General features: G+C 46.3%; 1 protein-coding gene across 8 annotated transcripts in view; it reads left to right on the forward strand.

Annotated features, from left to right (window-relative positions):
* The window catches only part of SPATA13 (spermatogenesis associated 13), a 341308-nt gene that overhangs the window by 306202 nt on the left and 18709 nt on the right, over positions 1 to 16397 (forward strand). For 7 of the 8 annotated variants that reach the window (XR_009347123.1, XM_059144760.1, XM_059144759.1 and 4 more), the window contains one exon: positions 15558 to 15694. Coding sequence is in view for 6 of the 8 variants with exons in the window: in XM_059144760.1 (XP_059000743.1) it covers positions 15558 to 15694 (137 nt within the window). In the remaining 2 variants the exon portion in view is untranslated. Of the gene's footprint in view, positions 1 to 1620; positions 1820 to 15557; positions 15695 to 16397 lie in introns of those variants that run through there. The other variant, XM_059144764.1, reaches the window with a different exon arrangement.

Consider the following 16397-nt stretch of genomic DNA (forward strand, 5'->3'; position numbering starts at 1 on the left):
TAATTTAGTTTAGTCCCACCTTTTAAAAGAAGAGATAGGCCCCTTTTGAATGAGCTATTTTACTAATCATTTAAAAACTTTGACTTTCTTGGGCGCCTGGGTGGCTCAGTGGTTAAGCCGCTGCCTTCGGCTCAGGTCATGATCTCAGGGTCCTGGGATCGAGTCCCGCATCGGGCTCTCTGCTCAGCGGGGAGCCTGCTTCCTCCTCTCTCTCTCTCTGCCTGCCTCTCTGCCTACTTGTGATTTCTCTCTGTCAAATAAATAAATAAAAATCTTAAAAAAAAAAAAAAAAAAAACTTTGACTTTCCTAAATCATTAAAAAAAAAAACAAACACTTGCAAAGGCAAAATTTGAAGCTGATGTGGTATTGTGAGTGTGATTGTGTGTGTGTGTGTTCACTCCATTTCACCTTTGTTGTGGGTTATTAAAGCTATGAGTTCTCCAGAAGACTCTTCAGCTGGATTGAAAGGTGGGATACAGAAGTCAGTAGAAATAGCTACAAATACTTAAGATAAGAACAGTCTACAATATGGTACATAGTCAGCATGGGCAATATAATTGATTAGGCAGTTTTGCCTAATAAGTACATGGTGTGAGTTTTATGAGAACCAGCACTGTTTTACTGACCTTGGGTCTTTTGAAGTTGAGGCAGCATGATTGGTGATGTTTATTAATCTCTAACGAAGTGCCAGTATTGTTCTAAATACTTTTTGGTATGTTCTCAGTAACCCTCACAGGGTTGTTGGTGCCCCAGTCATACCCATTCTATAGACCAGAAACCAAGATTCCCTAGAGACTTAGAAACTTTTCCTAAGCAATTGGGTAGAGCACATATTGTACCCAGGTTCAATGGGTCCCACCAGTGTAAAACACGCATTCGTTAACTGGTACTGTTACTGTTTTAACCACTGTTTATTAAGGGATCACCAGGTGATCGCTACTTCGCATATGTTATGTCTTGCTCATAAAGTCAAAAAGTAATGTCTTCCTGTCATGAAGAAATTGAAGGAAGTGTAGTTTGTTAAAGATCATTGTTTCACCATGTAAAAGAAAGACTTGCTCATTGACATAACTTGGAAAATAGTGAAGAGTATGGGGGAAATAAATGACCTGTATGTCGTCTAGAGAGAAACTTTGAAAAACAGCAATTCTTTTCATTATAGGCGATACACACTTTATATAATGAAAGATAGACATATTACTTCCCCATAGTAGAGTGAAAGTAATATATATACACACATATATATATTTGAACAAAATCCTTTAAGGTGATTTTATAAATTTACAATTAACATAACTCAGATTTTTGTCATGAAATCCTAACTCCATTTTTGAACTCAGCGACCTCTCTGCTTTTTCCCCCATGAAATAAATACCTTTTTAAAAGCTCTCTAAAAGTCTAACTCAGCCTTTGGGATTGTAATTAAAAGCAGCAAATGCATTTCTCCCACTATTGTCGAAGGCTCTTGACCACACCTGATACGCTTGTGAGTGTGTTTGGGTTTGATACCAGGAGGCTTTGCTTGAGTTTAGAATTTCCTCTCTGACATCCCTGGGACGTCTGGAGCCGCTAACCCTAGCGGCTCTGAGCAGTGAGCGAGTTGTCAGCCTCTAAGCACGCTCTGGCCGGGAGTGCACACAGCGTCAAAGCAGTGAATAAGCGATTTCTGCAGTTTCCGTAGCTGAGAGAGCCTGTGTGATTCTCCGTGATGCTCAGTCACACCCCAGTCCTGCTCTGAACGTGGCTGTTTTTCAAACAGAAGGATGGTAGCCAGAGGGGAGATAGCAAGATTCTGGAGTCTGGAAAGCCTTCACATGGGTATGTGTGCACAGAATGAATTATTATATTGTGGCACTATTGCTAATTATACTCCGTTTACTTCCAAATTTTGGTGCTTTCTCTTTGCTGCTGCTTGCCAGTTTAAGTGTGTCTGTGAAAGCTCATTCATCCTAGTGCAGCATTCTGAGGGTACTTTTAGTTGTGGATGTAGTAAATCAAGGAAATTGGCTTTGATTATGGTATAGCTGTTAGTGTGAAATAGAAAATAAGAAGTAAGCATCCTGTGTGAGTTATGGATCTGGTTTTTACTGTGCTGGTGTTTACTTCTGTTACATGAAATTCTTGTATACAAGAGTTTATTGTTGGGCTGTATATAAAAATGTTCCTTGCTAATCTGGGGTATGGAAGGCTCTCAACTGGTTTCTGAAAAAGACTGTTTACTGTTTTCAAAAGTGGTATTGTCCCGTATTTGGTTGCGGCACTGTCCTCCCCCTTATTTTTCAGTATTTCTGTGAGTGGTGTCCACTAAGATAGTTCCTATTTAAATGTGAAGGAAATGTGATGCTCCCCCCCCTAGGAAGTTATATAGATTGTGATGCATGTATTCGTTAAAAAGAGTAAGAAAGCAGGCACTTCACAGGAAGAATCTTAGCCAACTGCTACAATGTGGATACAATAGGATGCTTTTTAACAGTCTTGTCTCTGTTTTTGCTTTCAATCCAAGCCAGTAACTCAGACTGAAATGAATGAGAATTGCAGCTGACAGCTTGAAGGCTGCCTTGGGCCTCACTGGGGCAGTACAGTACGGTTAGAGTTTGTGCTTCTTTCTTGTCTTGGTTGGTGTTCTGTGCTGGCCGGGAGCAGACGGGGATGTGGTTATGGCTTCTGTGTCTGGCAGATTGAGAAAACAAGAGCAGCGTGTACTCCCGTTCCACTAAAAAGTTGCTCCCTGATAAATGCCTTCAGAGCACAGACCTGCCTCCCGAGTGGCTGTGAGGGTCCACTTCAGTAACTGGGTACCATGAGCCTGTTGTCGTTGCAGACCAGATGAGGCTGGGATGGAGACCAGAGGGGTGCTGGGTGCCCCACTCCTCCTGAGCACCATTGGGTGGATCTGGGTGTTTATTACAGCCGAGCCAGCCACACCAGCGCGTGGGAGAGCAGAGGCGGCCGGGCGGGCGGTGCTGGGAGCCCCCCACTGTCCTGCTGCTCCTCCTCTCAGCATTCCTCCACTCCCTGGGCAAGATTCCCAGTCTTTCTTCCCACACTCTGCAAAGGCCGAGGGAAGGCCTGACCCAGCCTCTGGCTGTGAGTGGAATGCTCTCGACGTAGCAAGAGACTAAGCATGGCAGAATCTTCTGTGCAAGGCTTTGCACTCACCTCCCCTCCTGTGTTCCAGGAGGGCTCCCCTGCTCCTGCCCTGCCCCCACAGGTGGCTCTGCTCCTTTGATGAGTCTGGCTGGAAAGGAAAGGAAGGAACTCTCTTTAACTGGGAAGGCTAGTTCTGTAGGAATCTTCTCTTTTCCGGCTCTGAATGTTTTCTGGTTCATTGTATTCCAAAGACTTTTTCATATACCGCTATACTCACTGTGTGTGTGTGTGTGTGTGTATAATGGAAGTGACAGCAAACACAGTATTTACTCAACTTTAAATGATATGCCATCATAAGATAATGAGTTTGCTAAATTGTGGGTTCTATTTTATTTGAGCACCCTGATTGCGCGGGGAGCAGGGGGGTGCTGGGGGACCCTGAGGCACAGCCTGATGGCCCTTCTGTCTGGAGGAAGCTCCAGCCAGGGACAGGCAAGGGGAGCGTGGGCCCCGGGGAGGATGGGCCCCATCAGACTGTGGTCCTGTCCCTGTGAGCTAAGTAGAGGGCAGGACTGAGGCAGGTGTGTAGCAGGCTTGTTTTGGAGCCAGACAGACCTGTGTTTGAATTCCAGCTCCACCACTTAGGAGCAGTTACTTAACCTCTTTGAGTCACAATTTCCTCTTCTATAAACAGACAGTAATAATTCCAAGATGCTTACGAGGCTTGACTGGGATGATTTATATTAAGTGTTTAGCGCAGTGCCTGGTACACACTAAGAGTTCATTTCGGGGATTTGGTGAAACCAGATAGGTTCCTGCTCAGGATTTGTGCAGCGAGGGGTGGTTATATCCAGCCCAGAGAGTCGTCAAGGGCGTAACCAAGTGACGAGGAGGAGCCCTGGACAAACCCACATGTGTCCGTGTGGGGGACAGGGTCAGGGTCAGGGTCAGAACCAGAAACCCAAGGAAGAGCAGCAGCTTGTTAAGAGGATGCCAAGGGACAAGCCAAAGGTAAAACCTGAGGGTTCGTGGCAGGACACTAAGAAACCCAGAGCCTGAATCCCATGTCTGAATTGGACACAGGATGGAGGGCAAGCTTCCAGAGCAGGAGGAAGCTGAGGTCTCTCCAGCCGCTGTGCTTCCAGGAGAGAGTAGAGGGGAGATCTCAGGGGTATTGTTTGGGGGATACCAAATCCTGATATCTGAGGGCTCTGAATACCCATTTGACAGAAGAGCTCAAGCAGACTCTTTTCTTAATGATACAGAGTATATATATGACCCAACTCTAGGGCGAGTTTTTGGCCTTAAATTGAGAAGAGGGAAGATGATTCATAGGTAATTTAAAACAAAATTCATTAAACCATTTGTAGAAACAAAACCCACTGTCCGGGGTTTTGTGTAAATGAAGCTCAGTTGTGATGTAACTTACTCCCATCACCAACCACTCTGGGCAGCAGAAGTCTGCTGAAGCCCTAAGTTGAATCCAGATAGAAAGCTGTATCCTGGGAGAATTATTTTCAAAAGATCCATAAACATTATAAAAGGTTATCAGCGAAGACTGGCATGTCCATATCTAGGACCATTTTTGATCCTATTGTTCCTATGTTTAAAAGGCTCAAAAATACTATTTCTGGGAAATGGTTTTCAAGTCTAGATTAGACATAATAGTGACTTATGTGATGGTAACATTTTAAATTCCAGATATGAAAGTTGTTCATTCAAGCCTTTCACCCAATCAAGTGACACTGACTAGTAAGCATGTTTCTTTCCCTAAGGAAGTTCTTTACTCTGGGAGAGGGGTGGGGACAGATATAAAGAGATAGGTACATGAACAGACAGCCAGAATATTATAAACAGCTAAAATATATACAATATATACAATATATACACAATATATACAATATATAAAGAGATAGGCACATGAATAGCTAGCCAGAATATTATAAACAGCTAAAATTTATATAATATATATACAAAATATATACAATATAAATTTGATGAGTATTTTAAGCCCTACCATGCTTCTAGAACATCAGAGACCGAGATTGTTGCTGCAGGGGGCCAGGGAATAACAGGGAGGAGAACCAGAAAGTCATGGAACCCATCACCAAAAGTGGGAGCCAAGCTGCCTCAAAGTCAATGAAGCAGAATTTGATCTGCTCTTTGGATGAGAATGTTGCTCCATGTGGAGAGATTAGCATGGACAGAGGGATTCTGCTCTTTTTGTTGATATAAGGAACATTCAGTGGTACAAAGTAGCAAGAGCAGAGGTTTTCACCAATGAGATCAGGGTACGTTGCTCTCCAAATTGTGACTTGCTGCGTGGACAGGCAACAGAACCCATCCATCCTAGAACAGATCCGTGCAGGTGGCTTAAGTAAGTTTGGCCTTAAAGTCCCATGGTTCCCACAGTTAGCCAGGCATCAGAATCCCTTGGGGTGCTTTTGAAAATGGATTCTCAGCAAACTCCCCACTGTCCTTGAGCACTTGGTTCCGTGGTCCAGCATAAGGCAGGAATCTTGATTCTGAACATTCCCCAAGCGATTGGGTGCCATTGGCGCTGGATGCGTGGGAACAACTGAAGAGGAAGTAGTGTCCTGAGTTTTGACACGGAAGTCAGCCCCCTGGAACTGGGGTTGTCCCCTTTGTGTGCATCTCCGTGGCTTGAGAGTGGCTCTGGGTGGTCAGGGTTTCAGCGCCTAAAGCAGCGGCTCTGTGAGAGCTGCTGAGGGTCCCGAGCCCAAGCTGCTGGACTGCCTCTCTCCGCTGTGTTTGCTATTTCCGTTCTTAAGATGGGAAGCAAGATGGGCTTATCTCAAACCTGAGGAAGTCTGAGTGACCAGCAGGAGGTTTTCTAAAATGTGTGTTTTGAACAGATTATTCTAAGTGTAGGAATTCCCCTGCAATCAGCCAGGTTTTTGAGGGGAAGTCCCCTCAGAGGAGCTGCCCCAGCCGCGGGAAGAGGGCTGCTTGGTAGGTAGTCGGTGCTGGGGTGAGGCGCGTCGTGACAACAGCTGACATCCGGCTGACCTTCACGTCAAGTGGCTGACTGGGAAGCCCACTGTGTTTGTTCTTACCTTTCTTTCTTTCTTTCTTTCTTTTTTTTTTAAGACTTTATTTATTTATGACCGAGAGAGGGAACACAAGCACAGGGGAGCGGGAGAGGGAGAGAAGCAGGCTCCCCACTGAGCAGGGAGCTCGATATTACGATATTACGACCTGCACTAAAGGCAGATGCTTAACAACTGAGCCACCCAGGTGCCCGGTTACCTTCCTTTTATTTAATAGAACACTTCCACATGCATCCTGTTACCAACCCTGCCCACAGAGGCGTGAGACACGTGAGAGAGGCACCATTTTTCTTGGTTGCAAATGAGAAAGCGAAGACTCTGTGAGCTCAGGGTCTCTTTCTGCATGGCCTTGCTTGGACCCACACTGAGGTCTCTAGACTCCCAGGCCGGTGCTTTTGAAGTTCTATAACTCTGCTCAAAAGCCCTTCAACATGCAGAAATAAGCCAAACGGGAAAGAGACGTGTTATGTGTCCTGAGAAAAAATCCCACCAGGACATGGGCCTGTTTTCTGTGTGCATAAATCAGACTCCTATAGGAAGTCCTTATCCTTTGGCACATGTTATAAAATAAGACTTTCCATTGTTGGTGATGTTTGATATTTCCTGTCATAAAAATTCACCTTTGGAGTCTGTGGGCAGGTTTCATCCCTTCACCAATGCAAAATATAAGTCCAGACAGAAGAATGTCTGTTGCTTCCCTGAGGGATGTTTTCCTTTGGAATGTGGAAGCTGTTTATTGTTGGCCTTTAAAAAAGAAAAACACACACACACACCTCAGGTCATCTCTGGTTGTATTATGTCTAATTGTGTTTGCAGTGGTCCTGCTGACTTAAAAATAGTCTGATCTCTATGGGATGTGTGGCTCTCTCCAGTTGTTCCTAAAGCCGCATCAGGTCAGGCTGCGACTGGCCTGGGGAGTCATGCTCGGATGGCAGCTGTGGCCTGGGGAGGCGACCAGTTCATTCAGGAAGTGAGCAGGGATCCAGGGGAGAAAGGAGAATTCAGAGCTGAATCTGAAGGTATGACTGCAGAAGGGACAGAGGTAGGGGTGCCACAGGAAGAAGGTATCCCAAGAGCAGCGCCCTGGTGGGGGGGGTGTGCGAGGGAACAACAGCCTTTCCAGAAGGACGTGGTGACAATTCAACAGACACCTTAAAAATTCATTGTATACAGATTTAGAGTGTTTCTGTATATTTACTCTATGGAAAAAGGTGTGTTGTTTCATAATTGGTCCGAGCCAGAGGTATGTGCTAAAAATCAGTGTACAGAGCTTTTAGATGGTAGAGGTTGTCTCACTGGGCTTGAGTGCAGCTTTAAGAAGTTCTGTGGAGGGACACCTGGGTGGCTCAGTGGGTTAAACCTCTGCCTTCGGCTCAGGTCATGATCTCAGGGTCCTGGGATCGAGTCCCGCATCGGGCTCTCTGCTCAGCAGGGAGTCTGCTTCCTCCTCTCTCTCTCTCTGTCTCTCTGTCTGCCTACTTGTGATCGCTCTCTGTCAAATAAATAAATAAAATCTTAAAAAAAAAATAAGTTCTGTGGAAAGAGAACACACTGTATCTGCTTTCATTTTATTGTATATATAGGGCTTTGGGGGATTTTAAAAATGATTTTAACCCAGAACAATCTTTGCTCCATGTTTCCAAGATTGTTTTCAAAAATGGCTTTTCCAAAAAAAAAAAAAAAAAAAAAAACGGCTTTTCCACGCCTATGTGTTCAACAAAAGAAATACATTTGGTGAGGATGTGGGGAAATCAGAACCCTATGCATTGTTGGTGAGCATATATAGTGGGGCGGCTGGTAGAAAACAGTTTGGAAGTTCCTTAAAAAGTTAAAATAGATTTACCATGTAATCCAGCAGTCCCACTTCTGGGTATACATCTCAAAGAATCGCAAGCAGGATCTCAGAGAGATCTTGGACAGCCATGTTCCCTGCAGCAGTACTCACAATGGCCAAGAGTGGGGAACAACCCAGGCACATCCACAGATGAATGGATCTAGAAAACAGTGTATACGTACAGTGGACTGTTATTCCGCCTTTAAAAGGAAGGAAATTCCAACAACACGCGACACAGATGACCCCCGAGGACATGATGCTAACTGAAATAAGCCGGTCACAAAAGGACGAATGCTGTATGATCCCACTTAAAGTATCTCAAGTAGTTAAAATCACAGAAACAGAAAGTAGGAAGGTGGCTGCCAAGGAAGGGGGTAGGAAGGAGGGAAAATTAGTATCAGGTTTCTGTTTTGGAAGATGAAAAGTTCTGGAGATCTGATCTGTTCCCAACCATGCGAATACGCAACACTATTAAAGTGTACACTTAAATATGGCTAAGATGGTTAATTAATTCTGTGTGTTTTTGGTTTTTTTAAACCACAATAGGAGGGAAGGAAGGAAAACATTAAATTTATTCTTTTTTTTTTTTTTTTTTAAGATTTTACTTATTTACTTGATTGAGAGAAAGAAAGCACAAGTAGGCAGAGTGGCAGACAGAGGGAGAGGGAGAAGCAGGCTCCCTGCTAAGCAGGGAACCTGATATGGGGCTCGATCCTAGGAACCTGGGATCCCACCTGAGCCGAAGGCAGGTGCTTAACCCACTGAGCCACCCGGGTACCCCTAAATGTATTCTTTTTATTATTAGGATATATTCATTTCTCTTAATTTTGCTAAAGTACATTTTGAGAATTTATCATAGCTCCACATCATGTAAAATACTCCCAGAGAAAAAGTCACATTGACTGACCTTGATCTATAGTTGAAGGTTTTGAGTCCGTTAAATTAAATGAGATCACACTTATTTAGTGAGGGAGTGATGAGGTGGCATGAAGAAGCGTGTGGTCCACATGGCCAGTGGCACAGACCTGCTCTTTGTGCAGAGGCCTGCCCATTAGAGGTGACTGTGGGCTTTGGCACATGGTGGGAAGGAAGATCTGCTAGGTAGAGTGGTGTCAGATTGCAGAGGGCCTTGAACTGCTGCAGGAGAATTGTCAGAATGCTGTGGATAGCTACTATATAGTTTGTAGTGAAAATGATGAAACTTTTGTTTTAAGAGGTTCACCTTGGATAAGTCTCAAGAATAAAAGACACAGCAAATGGAAAATAATCTATGACATTGTAATAGCATCCTATGGGAACAGATGGGACCTCCACTTGCAAAAAAAGCAGTGTTGTCAAATTACTGTATGGCGCACCTCCAACTTAAGTAACATCGTCTATCAACTGTACTTAAAAAGAGAAAGAAAGAAAAGGTACAGACAGAAAACCAGTTTACTGTAAAAGTGAGCTATAGGATGGCTGGCAGGGAGCCAGGTAGGTACGGCAAGCAGGAAGACCACCATGACATCGGCCTCAGACCCAGCATTGTGTAGCCCCATTAAATAGTTTAAGTTCTTGGAACCTTAGTTTACTCATCAGCAATTTGCAGTTCAGTTCAAAAACAAGGTTTTGAGTGCCTTCTCTCTGCCAGGTTTTAGGTGAGGTGCCAGGGATACAAAAACAGACCCTGTCCCTTCTCTAAAGAAGTTCCGGGCTCAGAAGGGAAACATACGTGTAAGGACAGTGTGTTTGCCCAGAGGCAGCCTCAGACTGCAGCGCTAAAATCCCTCCCATCCAGACAGCAGACTGGAAAACCCCAACTCCATAAAATGTGTATAAACTATAGGACAGAAATACAAGGAGTCGTCAACTGAGCACAGACTTTAAAATCGTGAAGGGAAACGGGTAATATGGAAAATCAGATCATCGCAGACATAGTTGGGAGCTGGGATCCGGAGTCGGAAGAAAAGGGAGGCGAGTTGAGCAGGGGATGGGTGGGCACTGCTTCGCTCCAGAATGCTGTACAAGTACTAAGATTGGGGTGTCCAGTCGTTTTTGTCTTATCACTGATTACAAGGGTAGACCTGGTAGAGGCAGCCATGCCAGTGAGGAGGAGCTGATGACACGGGCTTGACCCCTGCCACACACGCCGTGCCCTCCTGGGGTGTCAGTTTACTCCTCTGGAAGATGGGGAAACCATCAGTCTCTACCGCATAGCAACTGCCCTGAGGGATACATGAGCCGAGTTACGCAAAATAGCAGCTCTGGGCCTGGTGCATTGGGATGCCCAGGGAAATCATCTTGCCTTTCTGTAATGTTTTTCAGTTTCTTCAGAGTGCTTTTATGTATTGCTTCACTGGAAGTTCACAGTCATGTAACCGTAAATGACTTGTTGAGGATTTGCAAATGACTACTACTCTCTGTCTTTGACAGTTTGGCAGGTGAAAGATTGAAAAAGAAACTTGACCAAGGACTCAAACTACTAACAAAACACCAAAAACCATTTTTATGCAGCACGGTTATTTGAAGCCAAGTTTGTCTGACCAAGAGCCCTGCTCTTCTTGGACTGTGTGTTGGTTGTATTTCCATCCTGCCAGGCAGTGGTCCAGGGACTAGAAATGCAGTTAAGAGCAAAGCAGACAAAATCACTGCCTTTATGTAGTTTGCATTTTAGTTGGAGAAACAGCACACAAATGATATTAAATGATCAGAGATGCTATGGAGAAAAATGAATGAAGAAAAAAGAGCAGGGGTGGAGAGAGGGGTGGTTTTGAAGGGGCCAGTCAGGGAAGGACTTGGCCTGAGTCTCCTTTGCTTGTGGGAGGGTATCAGGTACAGGGAACAGCGCTTCCCCCACCCAAGGGAGAGCCCGGCCTAGGGATCGAGCAGCCATCAGAACCAGAGCCGAGTGACAGGGCTGGGAAGTGCAGAGTGTGTTTGTGGTGGGTGGGGCGGGGAGAATCACAGGGAGAGGGGCTGCTGGAGTGACCTGCCCGGAGAGGTGAGAGAGCAGTGAGAACAGGCCAGATTCTGGACTCATTCTCAAGGGAAAGTCAGGATTTGCTGATGAGCTGGGTGTGGCATGTCTGCGGTAGAAGAAAAAGAATGACCTCTGAATAGAGAAAACGTGTACACTTACTCCCATTTTACAGACTGGAAAACTGAGGTTGGGAGAGGAAAAGTAGAAGGTGCCAAGGTCATTTAGCTAGACAGTCTGTAAAGCTAGGGTATTTGCCCAAGTGTTTGTGCTCCACACTGCTTAGGCTTTCACTGCAGGCCTTCTGCCGTACCTCACTCACCCACTGGAAGACTGAGTCAGCTGACCCCACCTGGCCCCTAGAACTGTCTTGTTTCTTCAGTGATTAGTGAACATTAATCTGCACTGTGGAAACTGTCACTTTGGAAACTTTCTCAGGGTGCAGCTCAGCCAGAGATAGTTTTCTAAGTGTTTATGAAAACTCAGATCATTCAGTAGATGAAGGTCCTGATTTCCAGACAATTTGATCCTGCTACCTCCTGTGGAGGTGTAGCCTTTTTTCAATGGAATCTCTTTCTCATTAGACTCCTGTAAACTGTGAATTAGTGCATTATCACCACTGGCTTCCCCGAACCGCCCCCCTCCCTTACTGATTTCCATGGCAACAGCCAGATCAAATGGTAAAGACTTCTCCCTGGAAAACGATGTTCAGGGGGTTTTTGCGGGAAAAGTGTCATTTTCAGGGCTTTGGTGTGGGCAGGAGGCCCAGGTACCTTTCATTTCCTGCATTTCCCTCCTTTGGCTCAGTAGCCATGGCTGAAAAATGGTGGGAGGAATGCCGTTAGTGCCAGGCTGTGCCAGATCAGTGTTGGCGGACATGTGCAGATTCCTGCCGCTTCGGGCCTCCTTAAAAACCAAGCGTTTGCATGCATCTTCCTTACGCAGGAGTTAGCCAAGGTAGCTGTTGGGCACGGTAGCCGAGTGGCTGCTCCAGGATCTCTGGTTAGAAAAGGCCTGGAGCTTCAGTGGTATTCTTTTATTTTTTTTGGTTTTGGGTTTTGTTTTTTCTAGGCAAATAAGAAAGACTCATGCATGTACAAAAAGCTTGTATTTGCTTCCTCAAGACTTTCTCCCCCACCCCAATATACATACCAGGACAGTGCCCTAGGCTGAGTGACCTCATGTTCTCTGCCTGCAACCACTCTGACCTCAGCATAGGGGGCCCAGGTACCACACGGTATCCAGGCTCTTACAGAGCTCATGCACACTTCTCAAACAAGGCAGCCTTTCTCCAGGGCCTCACTCAAATCCACCAGCATTAGGCAACAGACACACCTCCAGCATCACACTCCAGAGGGAAGCCGCGTGAGACAGAAGCCCTGCTGTGTGGCCATTGCCTCCCACTGGGGACAGACGCACACTCGTGTGCACATGCACACCCAGAGCTGGCTACCCGCTCCCCACCTCTCTGCATTCCCTTCGCCTGGACCAGGCACTGCATTGACGCGAGCCAGGCACTGCCTCTCTTCCATGGTGAATCAGCCAGCAAGTTTGCAGTCTGCCAGGCCGTGCCAGGGGTCTGGAGAGTTTCCATTTGCTTCTAGACTTTGTGCTCAGCTCCAGGGACATTCCGCCCCTGCATTGTTCATCTTTGAGGCAGCTTACTTGTATGTTTCTCTCTCAGATACAGACCCTGATCTTCCCTGAATGAGACTGAGCCTGGCAACAGCGAGGGGATGTGACGGGAGGGAGGGTGGTTGGAGCCCAGGAACTCTGTCCTCACCACAGAGGTGTCCTCTGATTCCAAGCTCACTGCCTTGACATCCAGTGCACTGTCCCACGCATGGGGAGACGGTCTACCATCTGGTATCCTAACTGGGACAGAGATACTCAGATCAGTGGCTGTGACTCACCATACACCTAGGGTCATAAAAGTAAGCTGGAGGAAGGCCTGTGGAGCATCTGGCCCCACCTGGGCTCACAAGAGGGAGGCTTTGAAGACGAGGAGGCTACAGCTGGGTTGTAGGGGCTTCCCGAGTATAGATGGGCACCCAAGCCATAGGAAGGCATAGGTAAAGCCTGCGCCCTTGTGGAGACCAGGTATGTTGGGCATCGTTGAGAGGGGCTCTGTCTGGCACTCAGGCACACAGGATGGGCATCAAGGAGTGGGAGGCAGCTTGTGAAAGAGGCGCTCGTCTTCTGTCTCCCTGCGTCTCCCTGGTTTCCTTTATTTGGCTTGAATTCATCATTTTAATCGTAGTCCTGTCTGTGCACGGTAAGGAAAACTTGAGAATCTGACGTACATAATATGATCTTAGAACTAATTGTCAAGATGTTGATCATCACCCATTGTCACAAATCGTTTTCAGTAGTTATCATTATTTTAGTGTAAGAATTCTAGGCTCAGTTTACACAATGTGTTGCGTTTATTTTATTTTTTTTTATTTTTAATTGTTTTTAGAGAGCGTGCGTGCAGGTGGAGTGGAAGGAGGGGCAGAGGGCGAGGAAGGCAGAGACTCCCAAGCAGGCTCCATGCCCAGCATAGAGCCTGAAGTGGGGCTCGATTTCACGATCCTGAGATCATGACCTGAGCCAGAATCCAGAGTCAGACACTTAACCAACTGATCCAACCAGGTGCTCCCAGAGTTTGTTTCTTTTTTTTTTTTTTTTTTAAAGATTTTATTTATTTATTTGACAGAGAGAACTCACAAGTAGATGGAGAGGCAGGCAGAGAGAGAGAGAGAGGGAAGCAGGCTCCCTGCCGAGCAGAGAGCCCGATGCGGGACTCGATCCCAGGACCCTGAGATCATGACCTGAGCTGAAGGCAGCGGCTCAACCCACTGAGCCACCCAGGCGCCCCCCAGAGTTTGTTTCTTTTAAAAAGTTCACGACAGCAGCCTGGCTGAAATGACCGGAGGGAAGCCGTGGGGCCCTGTATGCCGAGCTCAGGGCCATGGCCTGGGGCTGGACGGTTCTGTGGAGTACCTGCAGCGCAGCTTGTCCCCATGGGATAGGCTGCAAGTGTAAAAGGCATGTCAGGTTTGAAGACTTGGTACAAAATGAGGAATAGAAGTATTTCATTTAAAAAGAAAAAAAAAAAAGTTGCTTAGCTGAGAAAGAAGACCTGTCCCCTGATGGTAGTTCCTAGAAATCCAGATTTGCAAGTCCTTGCAAAAGGCAAGAGCAGACAGCACTCTCCCACTGCGATCTCACACTGGCCTTCTTCCTTCCCACCACACTGGCTTCCTTGACTTTGCTTTGGGATTTTCCAAGTCATCATTGGCTTCACCGTCTCTGTTGCTCTGTCGTCAGCTTGACCTGCACAGACAGCATCCTTGACTTTCAGTTCCCCTCGCCATTCCCCTGAGGCGGCACCTGGGTACCACTCTCCAGCTACCCCACTGTTTCCCCAGCAGGTTTCCGGGGCCTGGTGTCCGTCCCCAGCCCCTCCCTCCCGCTGCTGTGGTGGAGCCCTCCTCCTCCAGCGGGGCTCCCACCACATGCGCTGCCATCATCACCAAACCCTCTTTTAGTGAGTCCCAACCATGAATCAAGGATGCGAGGAACTTGCCACACATCCCCTCACCTCATTCTCCAAAGAGAAAGAAAATAGTTTGTACAACAGGAGGAGGAAACTCCGAGAGCGGAAGTTGCTGGGTCCCATGTCTGTAGAGGGGCAGGGCTAGAATTCAGACCAGGCTCTGGGACTCTGAAACCCATTCTGTAGCGTCAGTGTCTTCAAAACCTGTTACTTCCTACTCAGAATGCTGAAGGAGCCACCCACTGCTTACTGTGGACCCTTGAGGCCCCCGCATCCCCCACCTTGCTTTTCAGGTCTCCTCTTGCACTGGATGGATGGGTGTCCATACACCACGTGCTTTGGATCCAGCCACGTTTTGTTCTTAATCCAGAGCCATCTCAGTATCTTAACAAGCCAGCTGCTATCCCATAGGCTCTCCCCGTCTTCTTCACAAGGAGTGTTCTTCTCTTTATAATTCCCTCTGCTGGATGACAAATTAGCCTTGGTGAGAGTAGCCCACTGTCCCCGGAAGGAGACATCTGAATGCCAAGGTGGGCAGTCCAGAATGCTGCAGCCACCCTTTAAAGATCTTTCTCCCTTCTTTGACAAAGGTCCTATGTCATGCCTGACCCCGGTATTATAGATTCCAACCTTTTCACCTTATGGACAACTGGAGAGAATGGCCTCATGTTTCCACTTAGGACACTACCAACGCAGGACTTAGAAATATGATCTGCATTTATATATTCTATGTCCACCGTGGAGCACACATTGTCAGCCACATCACACTTAGTTTCCTCAGTATCCTAAGTGACAGAATAATGCTGTGGGTTAACATCGGCAGTATTCTCTGAGATGCTCTCCTTCCCGCTCACTGTAAACTCAACCCTGGCTCCTCGCACAACTGCTACCTTTGGATCGATAGAGCTGCGGGAGTTTTCTAATGATTTCTTATTCTGGGTAAGACAAAAGTGATTGCTTCCCCTTAGGAGTATGTTCTCAAAGGTCATTAATTTTTTTTTTTTTTTTTTTTTTTTTTGTTACCTGTGTCCTTTTAACCATAAACCTTGCTGTTTCTTTTTTAGTCTCTTCAGATGGAGGTACTGAGTCCGCGGCCTTAGTGGATGACAACGGCAGTGAGGAGGACTATAGCTATGAAGACCTGTGTCAGGCCAACCCCAGATACCTACAGCCAGGCGGGGAGCAGCTGGCCATCAACGAGGTACTTGAGTCACACTCAACAGGGGCAAATCTTTGATACCCAGTTTTCAGGGTGCCAAATCACTTCAGACTTTGCCCTCTTGCTTCTTTTCTTTTTCTTTCTTTCTCTTTCTTTTTAAAAAAGATTTATTATAAGAGTGAGTGAGTACGAGTGGGAAGAGGGGCAGAGGGAGAGAATCTCAAGCAGACTCCCCACCGCTGAGTGTGACCTGAGCCGGATGCCTAGCTGACTGAGCCACCCACACACCCTCTCTTGATTATTTCTTACCAAACATATTCTAACACCTTGAACTCTGACATTCTAGCATTTCTGAGAACAGTTTATGTGACTGAGTTTTCCAGATAACTATGCTGGTTATCACTCTAAGTAAAAGAGCAGCAACTGCTGCTTGGTGTTCGGGTAGCGCTTTTCAGCTTACAAAATGCTCTTCATGATGTTATCTCGGAACAGCCAGTCTAAGAGGTAGATGTTATAATTAATACCCATATTATAACAAACATTGAAGCTAAGAGGCCACATCATTTGCTCACAAATGGCAGAGCTGAAATTAACCACGTATTTCTCACTACAGATCTGGTGTTCTTTCCACCTCTGTGTGTCTTCACCCCTTCTTATGGAAATCTTTCCAGAAGGCACTTACCAGTTTTTGCATTCTTAGTTAGAACCTGTGGAGTGTCCATTCTCAGTGAGCTAGCATCTCCAT

This window comes from Mustela lutreola, chromosome 13 (assembly GCF_030435805.1).
Source record: "Mustela lutreola isolate mMusLut2 chromosome 13, mMusLut2.pri, whole genome shotgun sequence".
Classification (NCBI taxonomy): domain Eukaryota; kingdom Metazoa; phylum Chordata; class Mammalia; order Carnivora; family Mustelidae; genus Mustela; species Mustela lutreola.